General features: G+C 41.8%; 1 protein-coding gene, 1 long non-coding RNA gene and 1 pseudogene across 2 annotated transcripts in view; 1 reads left to right on the top strand and 2 right to left on the bottom strand.

The window, feature by feature from the left end:
• Positions 1 to 12,386, bottom strand: part of LOC124046975 — a 58,894-nt pseudogene extending 46,508 nt beyond the window's left edge.
• A 146-nt stretch (positions 12,387 to 12,532) lies between these two features.
• On the bottom strand, positions 12,533 to 15,568 carry LOC124046846. Its single transcript, XR_006841076.1, has 3 exons — positions 15,429 to 15,568; positions 12,741 to 12,847; positions 12,533 to 12,642 (listed from the first exon to the last, which is right to left on the bottom strand). It is a non-coding gene; the product is annotated as an uncharacterized LOC124046846 (long non-coding RNA).
• A 2,427-nt stretch (positions 15,569 to 17,995) lies between these two features.
• The window catches only part of adgrf3a (adhesion G protein-coupled receptor F3a), a 33,827-nt gene continuing 24,306 nt past the window's right edge, over positions 17,996 to 27,516 (top strand). Inside the window, exon 1 of the mRNA XM_046367409.1 lies at positions 17,996 to 18,111. Within this exon, the coding sequence (XP_046223365.1) occupies positions 18,081 to 18,111 (31 nt within the window). The 5' untranslated portion in view covers positions 17,996 to 18,080. The remainder of the gene's footprint in view (positions 18,112 to 27,516) is intronic.

Below are 27,516 nucleotides of genomic sequence, written 5' to 3'. Positions count from 1 at the left end.
TTTTTGCCTGCCTGTTGGCATCACCATGCAGTAAATTAGTTAATAGACCAATAAGAAAGAGTTCCAGTTTCCCCCTCCCCACTCAGACCACTCACAGAAATTGCCCTTTGCTAGGAAGCTATTTTTGTTTATTTTTGACAATTTTAAATGAAAACAATCACAGTAAGGTTTGATTGTTACCCAGAAATGATTAGATACTGAGATAAAAACCGCTACATTGGACCTTAAACCTACTCCAGGTAGATATCTACTCCATATTATATCAGATGATATGACTACATGTGCAAGGTATGTCTTTAAAGTACTGTCAAAAGAACAATTTCCGAAATCATCAACCAGAAGCCTATGTAATAATTAAAATATACTGAACAAACATATAAACACAACATGTAAAGTGTTGATCCCATGTTTAATGAGCTGAAATAAATGATCCGTCCAATTTGTAAGTCGCTCTGGATAAGAGCGTCTGCTAAATGACTTAAATGTAAATGTAAATGTAAATGTCCATATGCACAAAGAAATGATTGATCTCAAATTTTGTGCAGAAATGTGTTTACATCTCTGTTAGTGAGCATTTCTCCTTTGCCAAGATAATCCATCCACCTGACACGTGTGGCATAACAACAAGCGGATTAAACAGCATGATCATTACACAGGTGCCCCTTGTGCTGGGGACAATACAAGGCCAATACAAGGCCCGTAAGATGTGCAATTTTGTCACACAACACAGTGCCACAGATGTCTCAAATTCTGAGGGAGCGTGCAATTGGCATGCTGACTGCAGGAATGTCCACCACAGCTGTTGCAAGAGAATGTAATGTTCATTTCTCTACCATAAGCCACCTCCAACATCGTTTTAGAGAATTTGGCAGTACGTCCAACCGGCTTTACAACCACAGACCACGTGTAATCACGCCAAACCAGGACCTACACATCCGGCTTCTTCACCTGTAGTATCTCCTGAGGCCAACCACCAGGACAACTGATGAAACTGAGGAGTATTTCTGGCTATAATAAATCTCTTTTGTGGGGAAAAAAAATCTGATTGGCTGGGCCAGTGGATGGGCCTCTGCCCTCCCAGGCCCAACCATGGCTGCTCCTGTCAAGTTCGTTATAAGGATCGGACCAAGGCGCAGCGTGGTATACGTACATTCTTATTTATTAAAAGAATGAAACACTGAACAAAATAACGACACGTGACGCTATACGAATAGCGCATACAGGCAAATAAACATAGAACAAGATCCCACAAACACCAAAGGGAAATGGCTACCTAAATATGATCCCCAATCAGAGACAACGATAAACAGCTGCCTCTGATTGGGAACCATATCAGGCCACCATAGACATACAAATCACCTAGACCTACAAAAACCCTAGACATACAAAAATCCCTAGACAATCGAAAACTACCGTACCCACCCTAGTCACACCCTGACCAAACCAAAATATAAAGAAAACATAGATATCTCAGGTCAGGGCGTGAAAGCTCTCCTGGCCAGTCATGTGAAATCCATAGATTAGGGCCTAATGAATGTATTTATTTATATTTCACTGATTTCTTCATATGAACTGTAACTCAGTAAAATCGTTGAAATTGTTGCATGTTGCGTTTATATTTTTGTTCAGTGTAGATGTATTGTCAGCAGCAGATGAAACACAAGACAATACAATAAACAATACAAACCAAAGTGCCATGACACACACCTCATCCGTTAATACAACACACACAGGTAAAACTACAATAGCTGCCTTGCCTCTGAATCCCTCCAGCAGAGAAGATAGGCTCCAGGTAGAGCCATCTCTTCTGACACATGACCCACTCCTCCAGAGTATGCGAGAACTGGTTCAGCTTCCTCTCCCATTCATCTATCAGATACTAAACAAGAGAGAGATCACATTGTCATCACACACAATAATACTAAGACTGGTACCAGGTCTGTTTGTTCTGTCTTGCCAACTCCTATGGTCATTGTTATGCAGTGTGGCATGACAATGTCCATAGGAGTTGGCAAGACAGAACACACAGTTCTGGGACCAGGCTAACGAATACCACCTTGTCCCCCAACAACTGACAAAACTACAAGATTCAGAGAACTTAACTTATTTCGCTTCTTGAAATAACAGAGTGATTCTATTATGTGCAAATATTATATTTCTCAAATTCTGCATAAATGGGTTTTATATATTTTGATTGAGTCTTTATTTAACCTTTATTTAACTAGGCAAGTCAGTTAAGAACAAACTCATATTTACAATGACGGCCTAGCCTGGACAAGCCCTAACCCGGACGACCCTGGGCCAATTGTGCGCCGCCCTATGGGACTCCCAATCACAGCCGGTTGTGATACAGCCTGGAATTGAACCAGGTCTGTAGTGACGCCTCTAGCACTGAGATGCAGTACCTTAGACCGCTGCGTCACTCGGGAGTCCATTCGAGGTTTGAAGCAAAAGACAAATTTATAGAATCTATGATATGAAAAGGGGCAATATTTATTTAAATCATGTTATTTTTAACAAATCATGACGTCTCTCCGGTCACATTTGAATGACACCTGACCTTGATAGGCTCAGCGTAGCGGGATGCCTTGATGCTCATGATAGTGGTCTGACTCTCTTCCAGCTGTGCCATGACGTCGTCTGCCGAAGCGATGATTTTCACCGTGGATGCGTCAGACTGGTGGGTGATCAGACGGAAGTCTGTGTTCCTCCACAGGTCGATCACTTTGTACAGGATACTCTCTAAAGTGGCCTCATTGGTGGCAGTAGTGGAGATGTCCCCTATCGAACCACTTTGCTGAAGAATCTGCATACATGTCACAGAGGGAAATTTAGAATTTAATTTTACGTTCAGATTATAGCAATTTAGTAAATGCTCTTATCCAGAGCCACTTACAAATAGTGGATTCAACTAAAGTAGGTAAAAAAAAACATATCATGATTGCAATGTTAGAACTTAGAAATGGCCCTGAACGTGATTTCAGACATTTTTTCCAGAAATTCTTAGAAAAGCAAGGTAGATATTTTATTGCTACCATCTAAAGATGCCTTACCTTTATGTCTAATAGGTTTCCAAGGGTGAAGTTATCCTCTTTGGTGAAGAATTGTCCGATATAGCTCTGGATGTCTTCCCAGTGTCTCTGACGGAGATAAGGGTTCCTGAGAGCCAGGACGATGGGCAGACAAAGCTTGAAGTCCATCACCTTCTGCTTCAGAATGGGAACTATGTTGTTTTCAGGTAAACCTGAATGACAAAGAAAACAACGTGTATTAGTTGTTTCACATAGATTAATTCCTTTACATTCAACCCATCATTTAACACAGCAACACTTGTGATAACATGGAACCACCTGACATGACATGGTGATGAATCCCAACAATAATGATCCTAAAATATCACTCAGAGACCTTTCTCTAACATGTAGATGGTCTGTGTAAAGCGGCTGACATCATTTTGCAGATCGTCCACATTGAGCAGCTCGAAGGTGGTGGTTCTCCAACGGCTGTACTGTTTATCCCATTCCTTCTGCATCCCCCAGAGCATCTTCCTCAGCGTCAGGGCATAGTCCACCTCAGACAGCTCAGCCTCCACTTCGGCAGCGTTAGAACCACGGCCCTGCTTCATGCGGACCACAGTGGAGATCTTCTTCATAGAAAAAGAGTTTCTCAGGAGCTCTCCGTAGCTAGTGTAGCTGTATGCCTTATTGGAGTAGATGGCCACCTCCTCCGAGAGAGCCTGGAGGATCTCATTGGCCACTTTGGGAGACGTATAGGAGCAAAGCAGGATGGGATTGTTCACCTGGGAAATAAGAGATTTGTGACATCTTTAAGCCTGGTCCTACATCTGTTGCCCGGCCATTGGCAGTATGAACAAGTGTGAGACCAGGCTAGGCAGCTTTGTCCGAAAGAGGAAATCATAGATACACACGTGTTAAAACACAATCAATAATTATGACTCTTATTGAGTATTAAGGAGGGAGAAAAGCACAACTGCTGAAAGATCAACCGTACCTTCATTTTAACCAGAACAAGCTCATATCTGAGTTGATTTAAGTGTTTGCCCAGATCGACGCTGAACTTGAAGATGTTGTCATCCCTCTTGGTTTCACAGATCATGACAGTGGATTTGAGATGCTGGAAGCTGGGGACGAGGTGCTGGTACAAAGCCAGCTCCTCAGGAGAGATAGTGATCTGGTACTCTTTAGCCATACTATAGAGCTGGATGAGGAACTGATACTGTCTTTCCAGAGTTGGAATCTGCACAGATATCCGACTCAGGAAGGTCAGATGCTCAACAAACTCTTCCACTGTAAAAATGTCTTTATCCAGCTTTTTAAGAGCTCCTCTGATCACCTGATTGAACAGATTGAGAGAGGAAAGTATAACCGAAAAGTAGTACCGGTCAAAGCACTCCTCAATGCAATTACAATAACTTCAAAATATGAATAGCCTGAACATGAATTATGCATGAAGTCTAAAGTTGACTTCATGACTGTAGGTATGAGTATCTGGTATTTAGACGCGCTTAAATGACAACACTAACAAAAACTATGGTATACTAATGTACTATTTAACAAACCTCCATCAGTTCCAGATTCTTCTTCTTTACAATGGAGGGGAGCATGGAGTGAATGGTAAAGATGAGAGCCTCTGGGTAGGGCAGACAGTTTGACTGGTACTGGTGACACCTGACCAGGATCATGTTGACACGGGTCTCAGTCTCTATCCTTTTCATCAGCCTGATGCTCTCTGTGTGCACCGCCAAGATGGCCTTGATATCCTGGGGAGACCATTTCTCCCCGGCCAAGAACCCATCCATGTCAGTCAACATGGCTGTCTCCACCATATCACAGAACTTCTCTAGCCTCTGACAGTGCTTCTCCACTCCCTGCATCCCTCGCTGGACGGTACTGAGGATGTCCGACAGCTGGAAATCAACAAACACATCAGATGTGTATCACCTGTATCAAGGTCTATGTCATATGTCAACAAACCATATTTAGAATATAGAAAAACATGTCAAACTAGTAATAGGTAAGTGACAAACAACTACACTTCTATGGAAAATACTTCTTCAAAAAGTATCTCAATTAATCCCATAGTGACCTCCACAGTGACCCTCCACAGTGACCTCCACAGTGACCCTCCCAGTGACCCTCCACAGTGACCTCCACAGTGACCCTCCCAGTGACCCTCCCAGTGACCCTCCACAGTGATCCTCCACAGTGACCTCCACAGCGACCCTCCACAGTGACCTCCACAGTGACCCTCCCAGTGACCCTCCACAGTGACCCTCCCAGTGACCCTCCCAGTGACCCTCCCTCCCCCAGCACTTTTTTATTTTATATGATACAATGACTATGAAGTAAAAGCCAAAGACTTGTGAGAAAATTACAAAGGGTCAAAGATCATACCCCCAAAAATGCTAACCTCCCCTGTTATTGTAATAGTGATAGGTTAGCATATCTTGGGGCTATGATATTTGGCCTGTAACTTTCTTACTTATCATTATTCACGATTCATTCAGGACTATCCGTAATCATGGTAGCATCCACATTAATGTAGAAGTATTATAGTATATACTAGGCTACCTGCCGCCCCAACTTTGTCATGATGGGGTGTTGTATCTAGGCCGGTTACACAAAGTCTAAATATTATCCATTTTAAATTCAGGGTGTAACTCAACAAGAATTTGGAAAAAGTCAAGGGGTGTGAATACTTTCTGGAGGCACTGTAAGTAAGCATTTCACTGTAAGTCTACACCTGTTATTTATAAAATATGTGACAAATACATTTTGATTTCATATGTTGTGTGGTCCGCCCACTCAAACTCGGGAAAACATACAGTTTATTAGGCTACAGATGAAATAAGTTATGATGAACATCACAGGGTGGTGAAAGTTGATGAGCTTCATGCTGCTTTCCAATAAATATAGTCTTATTCTGATCGAGGCTTGGCTGCCGTTTGACAAATAGAGTGCATTCCAAGACCAGAGTGGGCACTTTTGCTATATAACGCAACAGTTTTTGTGTCAAAAACTATCAGTAACATTGAAAACGCCATGGAAATCCATTTAACATCTATTTTTTATTCAGTACATGGGAATTTAACAGCAAGTGTTATTTTTTATGTGTATTATATAATCACGCACAGATTTTTATCCGCATCAAGTCAATTTGATGGAAACACATCTCTGGTGAGAAAATGTGCAAATTGTTTTTATGTAGATGATGTCTTTTGGAATTAAAATCTGTTGCCAATTGGATGGAAACCTAACTGAAATGTGGTTGTCGTACCTTGCTACCTTAAATCCACTAACTGTGTAAGTCTCACTGGATAAGAGCATCTGCTAAGAGCATGTAACGGAGAACAGCTCCGCCTCCGACGCGTATAACACATGATTAGATGATGCTGGTGTGATAGTGTGACATGCCATACAGGTGACATGTGTACGTGTGAGATGCGTATACGTGTCACTGTGAGTGCTGCATAGTTACGTACATCAGACTGGAAAGCGGGATCTGTCCCCAGTAACAGCTCCAGCTCAGGCCATGGTCGGAGATGTTGGTCTCTTTCCTTCTCCAGCTCCTCGTCAACAGACAGTTTCAGGTCAAACACAGGGGGCGAGTGCAAGTCCAGGAGGTTAGGGTCTTGGTTGAAGGATGTCTGTTTGGCTGAGTGAAATCAATGTAATTAATATATAGGGCAAATGTGTAACTGTAAAACAGTTAGAGATAATTGTTACAATCCAGTGCTTATTACATTTCTGTAGATGACTAATTATTCATGGATGTGTCGCAAATGGCACCTTATTCCCTATACCCAGTCAACAGTTTGGACACACCTACTCATTCAAGGGTTTTCTGTATTTGTACTATTTTCTACGTTGTAGAACAATAGCAAAGCCATCAAAACTATGAAATAACACATATGGAATCATGGTGTCACCAAAAAAAAGTGTTAAACAAATAGATTGATGAATAAAAACAAGCATGTTAAAATAAGGCTGTAACATAACAAAATGTGGAAAAAGTCAAGGGGTCTGAATACTTTCCGAAGGCACTGTATGCTGCATGTAGGGAATAGTGTGCCATCTGGGACACAGTCCATTACCGTCTAGCAAAGCTCTGCACTTTAAAACAGCATAATACTTATGAACCTACAGTATTTACAAAACAACAAGGCTGTGAATTTAAATCTTTGGAGAATGTCTTACCAATGACTTGTTCAAATCCTTGTAGCACCTGTTGAATGTGCAGTGTGAAGTCATCAAGGCAGGGATAGATGGTTAGCTTCACTCGTTTGCTAGGCGAACTAGGAGAAGGAAAACAACAGCATCTGTGTAATATAATCACTTCACTGACTGAGCTGACTGACAGATTAGCAGAAAAACACTAGCTGATGTTTGTGAAATTCATACATTTTCCTAATAGAGGAACATGGAGCGATACAATTTATTGTAATATATAAGTGAAGTCATACCGCCATGGAGTCTCCTCACAGGAAACCTCTTTATCCTTCTCTGTATCTAGGTTGAGAAAACACTAAGCTTCAGCAGACATTTAAGTTAAACACCTTAGTTCATAATATCTATTTTAGTTGTTTTTTTAAACTATAAATCAGATTCACCTTTTGTGTCGACTTCAGAGTGGAGCTCTGTTGTGGCTGTCCCTTTGGCCGAGACATCATCTGTCATTGGCTGGTTCACAGGTGTGACTGTAAGCAGGACGTTCACTTCAAATACAGCCTGGATCTCTTCTTTAGGCTCTTCCCTTTTAAAATCTGGTAGCATCTAGAAATGTAATCTCAGTTAACCCAGAACTAAAGTTTATCCACGAGAGATTACTAGAAAATGTGATACTACAAGTCAATTTAGTATTACAAGTGATGCATTGTTTAGTGATGTTTACATGTTTCTGACCACGTTGGCACAATAGATAAAAGCTGATCTACCTTGTTAACAAGCTGTGGTTGGCCTTGGCTGTGTGAAGAAAGTGTATGCGCCGCATTACGACCAGTCGGCTCTTTGATAATATTCATGTAAGGTCCACTTGCATCCATCCTTGCCATCTTTCTAGGGAGTACACAGGCAAATATTTCAACACCGCAAGCATGCTAATTAAACCCATTGACAAATGCCATAACCTTACTATATTTCCATTAAAAACCACTTACTTTGTCTTTTGTCTTCTCTCTTTCACTCCATTAGTGTTAAAGGACTCTCGGAGGAACAACAGAAGGAGTTGAACTGCAGATCTGACCAAGACACAGAGCATCTCTTCAAACATTCTGTCTATCAGGTTGAGGAAGTGGCTGAAGCGACACAAGAGGATCCGCCACTCAGCCACCTCAGCATACAGCGGCCTGTTGGTCGACTGAGAGGACAGAGGGAGGAACAGTCTCTCTGCACCGTGGACCTCTGCTGCCTGACAAGACAAAAGACAGTACAATGATATATTGAATATATCTTATTCAATATAAAATGTCTCAGAGTAGGAGTGCTGATCTGGGATTAGTTTAGCCTTTTAGATCATATTGACTATTATAAACTGTGTGGTTCAAGCCCTGAATGCTGATTGGCTGACAGCTGTGGTATATCAGACCGTATACCATGGGTATGACAAAACATTCATTTTTACTGCTCTAATTCAGTTGGTAACCAGTTTATAATAGAAATAAGGCACCTTGGGATTTGTGGTATATTGCCAATATACCACGGCTAAGGGCTGTATTCAGGCACTCCGCATTGCATTGTGCATAAGAACAGCCTTTACAACTTGATATATTGGCCATATACCACACCCCCTCTTGCCTTATTGCGTAAAATATTCCATGGATCTGATCCTATATCAACACTCCGCCTCTGAGGTTCTTTATGAATTAGGGCTCAGATCTGTTTGTGTTGTCATGCCAACACCCATGGTTGTCATGCCAACACCTATGGTTGTCATGCCAACACCTATGGTTGTTGTCATGCCAATCATCAAAACCAGGGTAGATCAGCAGAGGATAGTGACAGAGATGTTTTTTTCAGGACTCTTAAATGACATGTCCTCGTAACAATCTAAAGGACTAATAGAGTGTACCTTCAGACAAGCTGCGCGAATCAAAGTGGCAACTTTGTGGTGAAGGCAGTGAAGTTGTCTCAGTGCTACAGCACATTGTTGGGTCTGGGCCTCACAGAAGCCTATCAAGGAGTATGTGGTGGATTTATCCAACTAGGTAGAATAAACAAAACCATGTTATTAGAAAGGAGTTGAAAACAAGATAGTTATCCAAAAAAAACATGGCCCTACCTTTGTTAAAACAATGGCACCGTCCGAATCCCCATATCTTGTCTTGTCACTGGCCATCTCAAAAAGTCCTTTGATTTCAACCAGACATCTCAAGAAGATGTCATCAGTAAAAAAAAAAGACCTTTGGATAATATTTCCCTAAAAAAAAATAGATGACAAAAAATGTAATTAAAAAGCTCTTAAGTTCTATTTGGAATGTATTTAATAGTATGGAGACAAAGAAATGCAGAACAAGAAGAACAAGAAGAAGACAAGGCAACAATGGCCTCCCGAGACTTATTATAAGACAAATGAAATATCATGTGGCACATAATATTTGATCAACACTCACTTAGCTTTTTTGGTCTTTGAGTGGCGTACTGTGACCTTCCAGATTGTAAATGCCTTCCAAATTCTACAGAGAGCAAAAAGTTCATAGTAAAACTGGATTACAGTATTTTACGGTATTACGTCACATACTTTCCACATACACATATCAGATACACACTTTTCATCATCCTTTATAAGAACGACCATACAAACCTGAATTTTGCAAACAATGGCAACTTGAAGATTTTGAAAAACAGTTCTCTTTCAGAAAGCCAGTCTATTACAGACATGATTTCACCACTTCTGTCCTCCAAAACAGACACCTATAAAATAAAACTGAGTGAAGTGGACTCTTTGGGATGGTTTCCTGGACACAGATTAAGCCTAGTCTTGGACTAAAATTAAAAACACGTTGAAGAATCTCCATTGAACATGCCAGGGCTCATATCCCCAAAAAACTATCAGAGTAGGAGAGCTGATCTAGGATCAGTTTCACCGTTTAGATTATAATTCATAGGATTAGATGGATAGATTTTAGATCTGCACTCTTGCTTTGAGATGCTTTGTGGATACAGGCCCAGGACTAGGCTTTACTTGTGTTCTGGGAAACCTGCCCATAAAATAGGAGTAAATTGTGTGTGCATCCCAAATAGCAACAAAAGCCATATATAGTACACTACTTGTGTCCCTTGTCAAAAGTGGTGCACTATACATAGAATAGCAATCAATGGGTGCGTTCGTAAATTCAACCTGGGGTGCCAGAATGTGCTCTGTGCGTTCGTAAATTCAACCTGGGGTGCCAGAGTGCGCTCTGTGCGTTCGTAAATTCAACCTGGGGTGCCAGAGTGCGCTCTGTGCGTTCGTAAATTCAACCTGGGGTGCCAGAGTGCGCTCTGTGCGTTCGTAAATTCAACCTGGGGTGCCAGAGTGCGCTCTGTGCGTTCGTAAATTCAACCTGGAGTGCCAGAGTGCGCTCTGTGCATTCGTAAATTCAACCTGGGGTGCCAGAGTGCGCTCTGTGCATTCGTAAATTCAACCTGGGGTGCCAGAGTGCGCTCTGTGCATTCGTAAATTCAATCTGGAGTGCCAGAGTGCGCTCTGTGCATTCGTAAATTCAACCTGGGGTGCCAGAATGTGCTCCGTGCATTCGTAAATTCAATCTGGAGTGCCAGAGTGCGCTCTGTGCATTTGTAAATTCAACCTGGGGTGCCAGAGTGCGCTCTGTGCATTCGTAAATTCGACCTGGGGTGCCAGAGTGTGCTCTGTGCATTCGTAAATTCAATCTGGAGTGCCAGAGTGCGCTCTGTGCATTCGTAAATTCAACCTGGGGTGCCAGAGTGCGCTCTGTGCATTCGTAAATTCAACCTGGGGTGCCAGAATGTGCTCCGTGCATTCGTAAATTCAACCTGGGGTGCCAGAGTGCGCTCTGTGCATTCGTAAATTCAACCTGGGGTGCCAGAATGTGCTCCGTGCATTCGTAAATTCAACCTGGGGTGCCAGAGTGCGCTCTGTGCATTCGTAAATTCAACCTGGGGTGCCAGAATGTGCTCCGTGCATTCGTAAATTCAACCTGAGGTGCCAGAGTGCGCTCTGTGCATTCGTAAATTCAACCTGGGGTGCCAGAGTGCGCTCTGTGCATTCGTAAATTCGACCTGGGGTGCCAGAGTGCGCTCTGTGCATTCGTAAATTCAGCCCTTGCAGACGTGGTTAGGGTGTTTTCATGTTATTTAGAGGGTAACCGTGCTACTGGCAACATTTTATTTACACTTTTTTGCCGACGTTTACTGACACCGGCCATATTCAACGGGTGTTGAGCATTCGTAAATGAATCAGTTATTCTGCGCTCTGGCACACTAAGAAGAGAGTGCTCTGAAATCGGAGTAGATAGCCAGAGTGAATTTACTAAGGTAGCCTATGTATTTTCACCAACGTTTAACAGTTCAACCGTGAACTAGTTGAACTGACCTTGAATATGCATGAAGCGCTGACGGTCCAGTACTGACAGCTCTGTTTAGCTGTCTGGACAGAAACCACCTGAAGATCATAGGGGTTGGGCTGGATCTTGAGGTCACCTCTGTTCCTCATCAGACAGTACACATACTCTCCAGGATCCTTTTTAGTCCCCTCAGGGATTTCCTGCACAACATCCACAAGGAAGTTAGATTTGCATTGATTAAAATTATGAAGACGTATGCCAATGATTACAAAATATCTCTAGTGTATTTAAAAAACAAAAACACACAATTTAACTGTTATACTTATATAAGCCTAGTCTTGGACTAAAATTAAAAAATATATATATGTAAAATATAAAAACCGTGGACTGCAGAGACTCAATGATAAAGTTCACATCAATTGATCATATAGGCTAGTAGCTAAAATGGTGGAGACCAACCTGTATGTTCTGTGTACATGCTTTTGCTATTCGCCTGTCAGGAATCTCAGTGGACCAGCCCAGTTTTCCTCTCAATCTGATTATGTGGCTCACAACACAGTCATTGTCAGGCTCTGTTGGGAACCAACAATGTACAATAATTATGCTACGTCTAATGTCCTCACCCTGACATGTAGGCTATGTACAGAATAGCCTACATTAAAAAAGCTAAGTGCAGCAAAAAAGCTTAATCAACCAGTTCCGAGTAACTGTTTCGGGGTAATCTACCTTTTGCATCGAAGCGGACGTCTTTCACTCTCTGTCCTTTATAGTTCCATGTGTCGGGGATCATTGAGGCTTCACACGTGTGTTTAATTGGTTCAATGACCCCTCTTTTCAGACACAGTGGATCCTGCTTTCTGGGCTGGAACATGCAGCCAACTAGAGAAACAGAAATGTTGCACGCACAATGATTTTGCTTACAAAATCCATTAAAATGCAACAAATGAGGATGAGACTCACTTTTCTTAATGCTCCTTCCATGTAAAGGAGACCTGGACACATTTGATGATAGTGCATTTTCAGTGGGAGATTCTCCCACACCTGATAATTTACTCAATTTTATACATGATCTGTTGACATGTTTGTTTTTCTTTAGTAACCTGTAAAAATGGCAAAAATGTACAAATCCATACTGACAAGTAGTTAAGTTTCTTATTGAATTCAAAAGACCACTTTTCTATATAATTGACAAACTTACATAGAAATGTAACTCTCTTCTTTTTCCTTGACATTCTTCCTGTGGAGTAAAGTATCAATCCTTGGTGGACGTTCATTGGATCCTTTTCCTGAACAAGAGCCTGGAGACTGCTGGAAGTTTGAAACCGTCAGATGCTGAAAATCTCACATTAGCTAGCGTTATAATGACATAAACTAGAAGACTATTTCATTAGTTAGCCAGATCCATGGGATACATGTTACAGTATCAGGGTTGGGGAGTAATGGATTACATGTAATCCGTCACATGTAAGGGATTACAAAAAAACGGCAACTGTAACCCCTTGCGTTACCAGCAAAAATACTGTAATCAGATTACAGATACTTGTTAAAAATTTGATGATTACTTCGAGGATTACTTTTACATTCAGAAAGGATGTTTGCGAAAAAAAGTCTTTGACACTCCTCTGTTTTCTCAATGAAATGTAAATCAGCATTGAAAAAAAGGTGCAAGTCAGAGACCACTATGATGATACACCAAATGTGTTTGAGGGATCGTGGGAAGAGCAGGAATGGGCTTTTGTAGGCTACAGTTCAAGCTATGTCTTCCAATGGTGCGACTGCTGTCGGCATCCAAAGATTATCCAACTTGAATAAACGCTTGGTGGTAAGGTTGACACCAGTGGTGTAGTCTATGGCGAAACGTATATCATTTACAATTGATATCTACATAGTGCATTGATGTGAATCACACTGCTGCTCTCTCATTTAGCTATTTGCGCCTTACGAATTGTGGTTGTTGTGGATGGCTGTTCACAAATCTAAACGTGTATTTGAACCCAATAATGGTTGAATTCAAGAAGTTTAAGCTGCCAATCAATCACTGTTTTTGAAACTTGTGGACAGCCAGTGAAAAATGCACTCTTGCAACAGCTGCATATTGAGGATCCCAGCCTATGGAAGAAAAGTGGAGCTTTCATTGCTCAATCTAATTCACGTTGATAAAAATAAAAATCCATAGGCCTAATGGACACAGTTTTGATAGACTTAAAGGGGCAATCTGTCCTTCCATATTTATAAGTCTTATTGGAATGATTGGAATTCCAAAAGACTTTGGATTTTAATGTAAAGATATAATTGAATTGTATTATTATATGTAGCAGAAAGCGATGGGTTAGAAGAAGCCTACATATAACCAACCCATAAAGTAAAATGCAACTTCTATATATGGCCAGCTATGTGAACATTAACATTGATTTATCCTGCAATTGGTAACATACACTACCAGTTAAAAGTTTTAGAACACCTTACTCATTCAAGGGTTTTTCTTTATTTTTTATATTTTCTACATTGTAGAATAATAGTGAAGAGATCAAAACTATAAAATAACACATGGTGTGACCAAAAAAGTGTTAAACCAATCTAAATGTATTTTATATTTGAGATTCTTCAAAGTAGCCACCCTTTGCCTTAATGGCAGCTTTGCACACTCTTGGCATTATCTCAACCAGCTTCACCTGGAATGCTTTTCCAACAGTCTTGAAGGAGTTTCCACATATTCTGAGCACTTGTTGGCCGCTTTTCCTTCACTCTGCAGTACAACTCATCCCAAACCATATCAATTGGGTTGAAGTCGGGTGATTGTGGAGACCAGGTCATCCTGATGCAGCACTCCATCACTCTCCCAAACCAGATGGGATGGCGTATCGCTGCAGAATGCTGTGGTAGTAATGCTGGTTAAGTGTGCCTTGAATTCTAAATAAATCACCAGCAATGCACCCCCACATCTCCTCTATGCTTCACGGTGGGAACCACACATGCGGAGATCATCCGTTCACCTACTCTACGTCTCACAAAGACACGGCTGTTGATGTTGAGATGTGTCTGTTACTTGAACTCTGTGAAGCATTTGGGCTGCAATTTCTGAGGCTGGTAACTCTAATGAAATTATCCTCTGCAGCAGAGGTAACTCTGGGTCTTCCTTTCCTGTGGCGGTCCTCATGAGAGCGAGTTTCATCACAGCGATGGTTTTTGGGACTGCACTTGAAGAAACTTTCAAAGATCTTGAAATCTGGATTGACTGACCTTCATGTCTTAAAGTAATGATTACCTGTCATTGCTCTTTGCTTATTTGAGCTGTTCTTGCCATAATATTAACTTGGTCTTTTACCAAATATATCTTCTGTATACCACCCCTACCAGTCACAACATAACGTATTGGCTCAAACACATTAAGAAGGAAAGGAATTCCACAAATTAACTTTTAACAAGGCAAACCAGTTAATTGAAAAGCATTCCAGGTGAAGCTGGCATTCCTCATAAAGCTGGTTGAGAGAATGCCAAGAGTGTGCAAAGCTGCTATTGCAACAACACATCATCAGTAGGGTAAAACTAACCAGTCTCACGACGGTACTTTGAAGAATCTCAAATATAAAATATATTTTGATGTAACACTTTTTTGTTTACTACATGATTCCATATGTGTTATTTTATACTTTTGATTTCTTCACTAATCCAAAAGTTACATTACTGATTACAATTTTGCACAGGTAACTAGTAACTGTAACGGATTACATTTACAAAGTAACCTACCCAACCCTGACAGTATAAAGGTAACGCAGTTGCTAGCTAAATGTGTAATTCATCATGGATGAAAACGACAACGTCGTCAACTGGCTAGCTAGCTAAGGACACTGGCTAAGCTAACTGACAGCTCTTGCTAGCTACTTACATCCATTATCAACTGCCAGGCTCAGCATCAAAATGTCAGAAGTTGATATTCTCAAATAATTCACTCATTTTCTGTATGAACTGTTCCAAGTGGTTAGCTAGCTATCTCGTTGTTCATCAACAAAGTGCAACAAGAGATCCGTGGACTTGGCTTGAAAGCACTGGCAGTTGTTGTAACAAGTTGCTCGGCAACGTTCTGATGAGTGAACGAACACGTGATTGGAAGCCAGAGATTCACAGGAGGCCTAGTAGTCACCGTTTGCCTCTCGCGGACTTGTTTAACCGAGTTGACAGAACATTGGTTAAATATGATGCAGGGTTTCACTATACATTTGGCACATTGTGAGAATCATTGCGCCCCCAATGATCAGTTCAACAAGTCGTCCTAAATAACTGCCAAGCATCTAGTGAATAATAAAACCCTGATCTGTATCATTCATTGTGTTATTTCAATGAAAATGAAATTCAGCAAGTTTTGGAGAATGGAAGTTAATAACAGAGCTTCTTTATTGTTAATGGCCTTTATCAGGATTTTGTTTTGCTTTCCCATTGTGATTGGTCCAATAGAAAGGCTGTGTGTGTGTGTGTGTGTGTGTGTGTGTGTGTGTGTGTGTGTGTGTGTGTGTGTGTGTGTGTGTGTGTGTGTGTGTGTGTGTGTGTGTGTGTGTGTGTGTGTGTGTGTGTGTGTGTGTGTGTGTGTGTGTGTGTGTGTGTGTGTGTGTGTGTGTGTGTGTGTGTGTGTGTAAATCCAAATGAAGGACATTGCTCTGAGTTTATGAAACATACATTTTATCAACTTCCACTGTCCTTGCAAGAGTTACTCAATTTCCTATTCACATCAAATCATGCTCAATTGATGCATCTTGGTTTGTGAACGAGTTATAAAATAAGGGGCCTAAACGCCGAGGCCAGTTCACCAAGTTTTCGATCTTCAAGGCATTCCTAGTCGACCACCAAACATTTCTGTAGAAAGGCTAACGATTAAGGCTTCCGCTCCTTTTTAAAACTTCGTGTTGAGCCATTGCCGGTAGGTGCACTTAATTCAGAAGCCCTGCGCACCGGGTGGGCTCCCGAGTGGCGCAGGGGTCTATAATGCCCCATGTTCAAGGCACTGCATCTCAGTGCTAGAGGCGTCACTACATACCCTGGTTCGATTCCAGACTGTATCAAACCGGCCGTGATTGGGAGTCCCATAGGGCGGCGCACAATTGTAACAGCGTTGTCCGGGTCCGGCATAGGGTTTGGCCGGGGTAGGCCATCATTGTAAATACGAATGTGTTCTTAACTGACTTGCCTAGTTAAATAAAGGTTAAATTAACAATAGTGTTCCAGTTTTTTACTTTTGAATTTGTCTGGAAAAAACTCCGCCTACCCAGTGGACCGGGAGATCTATGGCGTCTACTGCGCTGGCCAATAACCCAAATCCCCGGACATACAGCTTCAAGCAAAGTGTAGCCTACATGAAATGTCATAACTTTTTTTTTTAAAAACAGATCCGAGTGAGACTGTCAGATAATAAAGCAACGCGCTGCTGCTTTTATGAGTTCATGATTAAGTTTTTATTCGACACTATTACAAAACATAAACCGCACTTCTCCATACTACCATTTGTGCTGCAGCTGCAATGAATTACTGGCCACGTGTATCGACATCCCTGCGTTTGTATTGTTATTAGCAGCTCGTCGTACGTATTGTAATATCGAGGAATATTTTCCTTTCTCTGGTCATTCTCACATTCATTTGTGTATCGAGTTTCGCAATCAGTTTGAAACCGTGTCCTCTCTGGTCAGTTTCACCAGAGGAAAGTAAGGAAAGAGGCGGACCCTTCGCTGCTCTTTCCCCCCTTTAATGAGACTAATGCCGAGATCAAAACAACTGGGAATTTAGAACTCGGACTTTCGACTTCAGTGCGTTCAAGACATCTGAGAACTCGGAATAAAACGATGTCCGAATGGGAAAAATCGCTTTGATTTTGCCTTGTTTTTTCAGAGTTCCCAGTTGTTTTGAAAGCACCATGAACATCAGATGAAGGTACCATCAGTCCAGTAAAATAAAAAGCACATTATTTGCAAATTATTTCAATGAATGCTCAGCTGTGCCTTGCAACTGCTACACCAACTGATCCATTTTGTTATCAAAGCTCGAGTTTTGAAATACAATATGGTCTGAGAAGAACAATATTGTCAGGACATGCATATAGCCAATATGCTGTGATAATGTATTAGGCATACTGCACGAAACTAATTCCTACAGAACTGTTTTTATTAGGTTAATGTAAAAACATTTAAGTCAAAGGCAGTAGATCTCAGCTTGCTGTTTGACTGCGAAAGTGATCTTGACTCAGAAAAGGTTAGCACTTAGTGTGGACTATGCAAATCGCAGTTTGCTTCAACAAGCACAGGGTTCTTTAATGATACACATATTAGGGAATGATGCATGTGGGCCTACATCATCAATTTTCATATCTACTTTTCATAATGCGAGCTCTTTGATGCAAATGGACAGGGGACGTTTGGTTTTTACAGTTTCATAGAGGCGCCATTGTTTTCTATTGCTCTCAAAAACAGCATATCAACCTGAAGTTACTCCCAGATTTACAAGTCTGCTCAGGAATGGATGGTGGGCTTCACCTCGCTTGCTGATTCATAGTTTGATGATACTTTCGAGGGAGACAAGGAAGAGAGGTAGGTATTCTTCATATTCTCAATTCTATCCAGTGTAACTGCTTCTGCATTTTTTATATTCTTCAAATATTGATGTTAATATTTTGCTGATATTTATCGGGGGAATCAAAGAGGAGAGGTTGGTGTTATTCATTCTGCATTCTCAACTCATTCTGAATTATATTCAGTATACCTGCTTCTGCACTTTTTATATTTTTTCAAGAATCAATGTTATATTCAAAGAGATCATATAATTCTAGTTCTGGGCGATTTTGTGAGTATGTACACATAAATGTAGTAATTTCCAAATGAAGCCACGTTCATAATTATCCTTAAGGTCTATATGTGGGAGTTCAGGCATTATTTAAAGCGTTTAAGTAGGAAATTGCATTAATTCTGACCATTGGTAGCTAGGTTTCCACCATCCAATTGGCCACAGATTTCCATGCGAATATTCAGAAATCTTTATAAAAACTATATGCACATTTTCCCATCAAATTGACTTGTTGTGGATAAAAAGCTGTGCGTGATGACATTTTTAAATCCCCTCCCCTACAAAAAAGATAAGTTAAATGGGATTCCATCGCATTTTCAACTCTACTGATAGTTTTCTCACAAAAAATGTTTTTGTTATAGGCCTTTATACAAAGGGTGAGTCTAATCTTGAATGCTGATTGGTTAAAACCGCATTCCAGCCGGTATTCCACAAATTACAGCCGGATACAGCGATGAAGTTAAAATGTCTATTTACTCTGTTCCATCTGACTGCTCAATCCGCTGTCTAATCAGCCCAGCCAGGCAACTATAAAAAAAAAGCAGTGTTTGGAGTGGCCTAAAAATAGATGTGCCAATATATCCTCCAAACACCGGCTTCTCGGGCAATGGCAATACCAGCGTCTGTCCACTCTGGTATTGGCACTGCGCTCTAGCCGTCAGTTTAGTTTGCAGGCACAGAACGGATAGGAGAGCCTCCATGATGAGATTATTATGGACAGACTATTTTTATTTGTCAAACGGCAGCCAAGCATCGATGATCATGTCACCAGAATAAGACCCTCGATATTTATTGGAAATGAGCATCAAGCTCATCACATTGCATTTTCACCACCTTGTTAAATGCATCATAATGCATTTCATATGTAGCCCAATAATATGCACGCTTTTCCGACGTGTCGTTGTGGGAGAACTACACAACATGTCATCGCGTGATTTACTTCGATATGATGGTTGTTATATCAATATTTGCGCATAAAAGTGTTTCCTGCGACATTTCTCGCATAATTAATTTGACCGACACAAAAATATCCTACATTGTCTAGTGTATTTTGTTTTGTCAACATTTTTAATGTCGACCTACACCTTTTATGTTTCAATAAGGCTTGTGGTGAAATGTTTTATCTGAAGTACTTTACTTGCATATAAAGATTGTACGGAAACCCAACGGGAAAACTGGTTAGAAAGGGCCCACAGAGCATGTTTTTCCACTCACATCTGTCCCCCATTGTTAGTTATGGAAATGAGATGTTAATGAAGCAATACAAACCAGATAGAAGTGGTTTGAGTCTTTTAGTGATAGGGGGGTGACTGGGACGGGCAATGTAACATACATTATGTTTTTTAGGAAAAGATTTTGTAAAACATGCACCTTACATCAGATCATCTTGAAACTTTATCTGTAAAGCCAACTTTCAACAAGGTTTTATATGGTCTATAATTGGTTTCTCTCTTTTCATTGTAAGTATAATTGTTCAGTGTTATGATATCCCTAAAAATTAATTGGATGTTCTATATTTAAGATTATCTTGGAAAATACAGTACCAGTCAACTGCTTGCACACGCCTAGTCATTCAAACATTTTTCTTTATTTTTACTATTTTCTACATCGTAGAAAAATAGCTTTGTACACTCTTGGCATTTTCTCAACCAGCTTCATGAAGTAGTCAATTGAAATGCATTTCAATTAACAGGTGTGCTTTGTTAAAAGTTGATTTGTGGAATTTCTTTCCTTCTTGATGCGTTTGAGCCACTCAGTTGTGTTGTGACAAGTTAGGGGTGGTATACAGAAGATAACCCTATTTGGCAAAAGACCAAGTCCATATTATGGCAAGGACAGCTCAAATAAGCAAAGAGAAATGACAGGTAATCATTACTTTAAGACATGAAGGTCAGTCAATCCTGAAATTTTCAAAAACTTTGAAAGTTTCTTCAAGTGCAGTTGCAAAAACCATCAAGCGCTATAATGAAACTGGCTCTCAGGTGAACCGCCACAGGGAAGGAAGACCCAGAGTTATTTATTTTTATTTATTTCACCTTTATTTAACCAGGTAGGCTAGTTGAGAACAAGTTCTCATTTTCAACGGCGACCTGGCCAAGATAAAGCATATCAGTGTGAACAGACAACACAGAGTTACACATGGAGTAAACAAAAACATGTCAATAACACAGTAAAAAAAAGAAAGAGTCTATATACATTGTGTGCAAAATGCATGAGGAGGTAGGCGAATAATTACAATTTAGCAGATTAACACTGGAGTGATAAATGGGCAGATGGTCATGTGCAGGTAGAGATACTGGTGTGCAAAAAGAGCATAAAAGTAAATAAATAAAAACAGTATGGGGATGAGGTAGGTAAATTGGGTGGGCTATTTACCGATGAGCTATGTACAGCTGCAGCGATCGGTTAGCTGCTCAGATAGCAGATGTTTAAAGTTGGTGAGGGAGATAAAAGTCTCCAACTTCAACGATCTTTGCAATTCGCTCCAGTCACAGGCAGCAGAGAACTGGAAGGAAAGGTGGCCAAATGAGGTATTGGCTTTAGGGATGATCAGCGAGATACACCTGCTGGAGCGCGTGCTACGGGTGGGTGTTGCCATCGTGACCAGTGAACTGAGATAAGGCAGAGCTTTACCTAGCAGGGACTTGTAGATGGCGACGAATATGTAGCGAGGGCCAGCCGACTAGAGCATACAGGTCGCAGTGGTGGGTGGTATAAGGTGCTTTAGTAACAAAATGGATGGCACTGTGATAAACTGCATCCAGTTTGCTGAGTAGAGTATTGGAAGCTATTTTGTAGATGACATCGCCGAAATCGAGGATCGGTAGGATAGTCAGTTTTACTAGGGTAAGTTTGGCGGCATGAGTGAAGGAGGCTTTGTTGCGAAATAGAAAGCCGACTCTAGATTTGATTTTAGATTGGAGATGTTTGATATGAGTCTGGAAGGAGAGTTTACAGTCTAGCCAGACACCTAGGTACTTATAGATGTCCACATATTCTAGGTCGGAACCATCCAGGGTGGTGATGTTAGTCGGGCATGCGGGTGCAGGCAGCGAACGGTTGAAAAGCATGCATTTGGTTTTACTAGCGTTTAAGAGCAGTTGGAGGCCACGGAAGGAGTGTTGTATGGCATTGAAGCTCGTTTGGAGGTTAGATAGCACAGTGTCCAAGGAAGGGCCAGATGTATACAGAATGATGTCGTCTGCGTAGAGGTGGATCAGGGAATCGCCCGCAGCAAGAGAAACATCATTGATGTATACAGAGAAAAGAGTCGGCCCGAGAATTGAACCCTGTGGCACCCCCATAGAGACTGCCAGAGGACCGGACAACATGCCCTCCGATTTGACACACTGAACTCTGTTTGCAAAGTAGTTGGTGAACCAGGCAAGGCAGTCAGAAAAACCGAGGCTGCTGAGTCTGCCAATAAGAATATGGTGATTGACAGAGTCGAAAGCCTTGGCCAGGTCGATGAAGACGGCTGCACAGTACTGTCTTTTATCGATGGCGGTTATGATATCGTTTAGTACCTTAAGCGTGGCTGAGGTGCACCCGTGACCGGCTCGGAAACCAGATTGCATAGCGGAGAAGGTACGGTGGGATTCGAGATGGTCAGTGATCTGTTTGTTTACTTGGCTTTCGAAGACCTTAGATAGGCAGGGCCGGATGGATATAGGTCTGTAACAGATTGGGTCCAGGGTGTCTCCCCCTTTGAAGAGGGGGATGACCGCGGCAGCTTTCCAATCCTTGGGGATCTCAGACGATATGAAAGAGAGGTTGAACAGGCTGGTAATAGGGGTTGCGACAATGGCGGCGGATAGTTTCAGAAATAGAGGGTCCAGATTGTCAAGTCCAGCTGATTTGTACGGGTCCATGATTTGCATCTCTTTCAGAACATCTGCTATCTGGATTTGGGTAAAGGAGAAGCTGGGGAGGCTTGGGCGAGTAGCGGTGGGGGGGGGAGCTGTTGGCCGAGGTTGGAGTAGCCATTAGGAAGGCATGGCCAGCCATTGAGAAATGCTTGTTGAAGTTTTCGATTATCATGGATTTATCGGTGGCGACCGTGTTACCTAGCCTCAGTGCAGTGGATAGCTGGGAGGAGGTGTTCTTGTTCTCCATAGACTTTACAGTGTCTCAGAACTTTTTGGAGTTAGAGCTACAGGATGCAAATTTATGCTTGAAAAAGCTGGCCTTTGCTTTCCTGACTGACTGCTTGTATTGGTTCCTGACTTCCCTGAACAGTTGCATATCGTGGGGACTATTCGATGCTATTGCAGTCCGCCACAGGATGTTTTTGTACTGGTTTAGGGCAGTCAGGTCTGGAGTGAACCAAGGGCTATATCTGTTCTTAGTTCTGCATTTTCTGAAAGGAGCATGCTTATCTAAGATGGTGAGGAAGTTACTTTTAAAGAATGACCAGTCATCCTCAACTGACGGGATGAGGTCAATATCCTTCCAGGATACAGGGCCAGGTCGATTAGAAAGGCCTGCTCGCAGAAGTGTTTTAGGGAGTGTTTGACAGTGATTAGGGGTGGTCGTTTGACTCCGGACCCGTAGCGGATACAGGCAATGATGCAGTGATCGCTGAGATCCTGATTGAAGACAGCGGAGGTGTCTTTGGAGGGCCAGTTGGTCAGGATAACGTCTATGAGGGTGCCCTTGTTTACAGATTTAGGATTGTACCTGGTGGGTTCCTTGATCATTTGTGTGAGATTGAGGGCATCTAGCTTAGATTGTAGGACTGCCGGTGTTAAGAATATCCCAGTTTAGGTCACCTAACAGAACAAACTCTGAAGCTAGATAGGGGGCGGGGCACAGCTGGAAGTTCAAACTGTTTGGGTATGGACCTGGAAAGTATGACATTACATTGCAGGCTATCTCTGCAGTAGACTGCAACTCCTCCCCCTTTGGCAGTTCTATCTTGACGGAAAATGTTATAGTTGGGTATGGAAATCTCTGAATTTTTGGTGGCCTTCCTAAGCCAGGATTCAGACATGGCAAGGACATCAGGATTGGCAGAGTGTGCTAAAGCAGTGAATAGAACAAACTTAGGGAGGAGGCTTCTGATGTGGACATGCATGAAACCAAGGCTTTTTAGATCACAGAAGTCAACAAATGAGGGTGCCTGGGGACATGCAGGGCCTGGGTTTACCTCCACATCACCCGCGGAACAGAGGAGGAGTAGGATGAGGGTGCGGCTAAAGGCTATCAAAACTGGTCGCCTAGAGCGTTGGGGACAAAGAATAAAAGGAGCAGATTTCTGGGCGTGGTAGAGTATATTCAGGGCATAATGCGCAAACAGGGGTATAGTGGGGTGCGGGTACAGCGGAGGTAAGCCCAGGCACTGGGTGATGATAAGAGAGGTTGTATCTCTGGACATGCTGGTTGTAATGGGTGAGGTCACCGCATATGTGGGCGATGGGACAAAGGAGGTATCAGAGGTATGAAGAGTGGAACTAGGGGCTCCAATGTAAACTAAAACAATGATAACTAAGCTGAACAACAGTATACAAGGCATAATGACATTTGAGAGAGACATACAGCGAGGCATAAAGTAATCGCAGGTGTTGATTGCTAAAGGCTATCAAAACTGGTCGCCTAGAGCGTTGGGGACAAAGAATAAAAGGAGCAGATTTCTGGGCGTGGTAGAGTATATTCAGGGGATAATGCGCAGACAGGGGTATAGTGGGGTGCGGGTACAGCGGAGGTAAGCCCAGGCACTGGGTGATGATAAGAGAGGTTGTATCTCTGGACATGCTGGTTGTAATGGGTGAGGTCACCGCATATGTGGGCGATGGGACAAAGGAGGTATCAGAGGTATGAAGAGTGGAACTAGGGGCTCCAATGTAAACTAAAACAATGATAACTAACCTGAACAACAGTATACAAGGCATAATGACATTTGAGAGAGACATACAGCGAGGCATAAAGTAATCGCAGGTGTTGATTGGGAGAGTTAGCTAAAACAACAGGTGAGACAACAACAGCTAATCAGCTAACACAACAACAGCAGGTAAAATGGCGATGACTAGGCAGAGAGGGTCGGATTAACTACACACAGAGCCTGAGTTCGCGGCTGGGGCCGACAGATAAAAAATAAATAAACGGAATGGAGTACCGTGATTAATGGACAGTCCAGCAGGCATCAGCTATGTAGCCAAGTGATCATAGAGTCCAGGGGGCAGCAGTAGATGGAACAGGGAAGCTGCCACTACGCTAGCGACACGGGAGTTTAAAGTTAATAGCCCGGGGCTAGTAGGAGCGTCTGCTCCGACGGAGGCCGGTTGAAGGCACAGCGGATGGAGTATTCGTCGGCAAAGCAGACGTGGTGGTGCAGCAGGAAGCCGTGTTGACAGAGAATCCAAGCCAGATGGCGAAAGAGGTATTGTAGAATTTAGTTTGCTAGCCGGGAGATGTGCCTGGCTCACGGCTAACTGGTGCTAGCTTCGTGGCAGTGGTGTTAGCCACTATAGCCAATCGGTAGCAGCGGTGATCCGGTGCCAAGTTCCAGAGTTTACAGCAAGGATCTGGTGGAGTATTGGGCTCTATCCTTGTATGAGTGGGGTTCGGGTGAACAGCTGAGTAGGCCCGGGAGGTGGGCCTCAGGGATAGCTTCAGTACTGGGTGCCACGGTGAGTGCAAGCTAGCTGTGAGCTAGCTAGCTGCAAGCTGTGAGCTAGCTAGCTAGCTGTGAAGATCAGAAGTAGTGGTCCAGGGATTACGGCAGGAATCCGGCGTTGTTGTGGAGAGACAGTCCAATACTGGTAGACTAGCGAGTATTATCCAAGCTAAAAACAGGGCTGGTATCTGTGCAGAAGGTAAAAGCCGCTAGCAGTGGCTAACAATGATTAAATAGCTTGTAGCTAATTAGCTGATTAGCTTCTGGAGGTTCTTGAATGTGTTCTATAATTGAAAATAATAGCGATTCCGTATCACATTGGGTGAAGCAGGTTACCGGAAGGTATAATCAAATTAAAAATCGAAAAGTGATTGAAAATTAATGAAAATATATTGAAAATAATACAAAAGTACACGAGAGGACAAACAAACACGTCTTCACTGCTACGCCATCTTGAACATATAGTTACCTCTGCTGCAGAGGAGAAGTTCATTAAATTGCAGCGCAAATAAATGCTTCACAGAGTTCAAGTAACAGACACATCTCAACATCAACTGTTCAGAGGAGGCTGCGTGAATCAGGCCTTCGTGGTTCAATTGCTGCAAAGAAACCACTACAAAAGGATACCAAAAAGAAAAAGAGACTTGCTTGGGCCAAGAAACATGAGCAATGGACATTGGACTGGTGGAAATCTGTCCTTTGGTCTGATGAGTCAAAATTGACGATATTTGGTTCCAACGGCCATGTCTTTGTGAGACGCAGAGTAGGTGAACGGATGATCTCTGCATGTGTGGTTCCCACCGTGAAGCATGGAAGAGGAGGTGTAATGGTGTGGGGGTGCTTTGCTGGTGACACTGTCATTGATTTTTTATTTAACCTTTATTTAATAACCTCTTTGGGCTGAGATCCCGCTAACGGGATTGAAATGACAATAGCCAGTGAAAGTGCAGGTGACTAAATTCAAACAACAGAAATCTCATAATTAAAATTCCTCAAACATACAAGTATTTTACACTATTTTAAAGATACAATTCTTGTTAATCCTAGTGTCCAATTTCAAATAGGCTCTACGGCGAAACCCATTGAGGTTAAAACCTGGCAAGAAGACGAAACAGGGAAGTAGCAGCATGTCCATAAAACATGACAGAAAAATACAGAATACACACAAAAAGTGTCACAAGTTAAAGATACAATTGAAGATTAGAAACAACTGCAGTTATCACAAACAGTGTTGATTTATTTAGAATTCAAGCCACACTTAACCAGCATGGTACCACAGCATTCTGTAGCGATACGCCATCCTATCTGGTTTGCGCTTAGCGGTACTATCATTGGTATTTCAACAGGACAATGACCTCACACACCTCCAGGTTGTGTAAGGGTTATTTGACCAAGAAGGAGAGTGATGGAGTGCTGCATCAGATGACCTGGCCTCCACAATCACCCGACCTCAACCCAATTGAGATGGTTTGGGATGAGTTGGACCGCAGAGTGAAGGAAAAGCAGCCAACAAGTGTTCAGCATATGTGGGAACTCCTTCAAGACTGTTGGAAAAGCATTCCAGCTGAAGCTGGTTGAGAGAATGCCAAGCGTGTGCAAAGCTGTCAACAAGCTAAAGGTGGCTACTTTCAAGAACCTCAAATATAAAATCTATTTTGATTTGTTTACACTTTTTGGTTACTACATGATTCCATATGTGTTATTTCATAGTTTTAATGTCTTCACTATTATTCTACAATGTAGAAAATAGTCAAAATAAAGAAAAACCCTTGAATGAGTAGGTGTGTCCAAACGTTTGACTGGTACTGTATATGCTGAAATGCATTACTCATACATGGGCATGGTAGTACTGTTTATTAAAAATATACTTTGTGAATAGTCCTGTAGTCTTTTTCAAATAAAAAGCCGCCCAAAATATGCCGACTTCATTCAGAGTCCAAAGTATAGGCCAATGTATGTTGTCTCATTTTTCATTTGCATATTTTGTTAAAATATTTCAGAAAAATTGTTATACAAAAACATCTTATATTTACATCCACATTCAACTAGTAAAAGGTTTTATATGTTTATTAAAGATACAAAATAATATAAACTGTTAGGGTGTGGTGCCTGGCCAGGTGTGCTATCCAGGCTGCCTGTAAAAGCAGTACTAAAGTATTATGCATTCTACTGACCTTTTAAAACATTCCGAATGACAACAAATATGTTATTATAGATTTTGATTTAGAAATCTTTCATATTTGAATGTGTATTTCAGACTCCATAACATCCATAACGGTAGTTTTTCCTCTCTAAAGTTATGATGGTAATGACAGTCTTCAAAATGATCGTTTATGTGTTCAGCTAAGCTTTTCCTTCCAATTGGCATGTTTTGACCTAAGACTTACAAACTCACAGACTTTTGTTCATTCTTCATGTAACATCCATAACACTTATTAGCTTTATTTCTCCAACATGCCAATATTTAGAAATCCACTTTTTGGGGCATATACAGGGTATACCAGTGGAAGCTGGTGGGAGGAGCTATAGGACTCAT

Source organism: Oncorhynchus gorbuscha, linkage group LG10 (assembly GCF_021184085.1).
Source record: "Oncorhynchus gorbuscha isolate QuinsamMale2020 ecotype Even-year linkage group LG10, OgorEven_v1.0, whole genome shotgun sequence".
NCBI classification, from domain to species: domain Eukaryota; kingdom Metazoa; phylum Chordata; class Actinopteri; order Salmoniformes; family Salmonidae; genus Oncorhynchus; species Oncorhynchus gorbuscha.
Note: the sequence above shows the minus strand (reverse complement) of the source record. Positions and strands in the feature narration are given on the sequence as shown.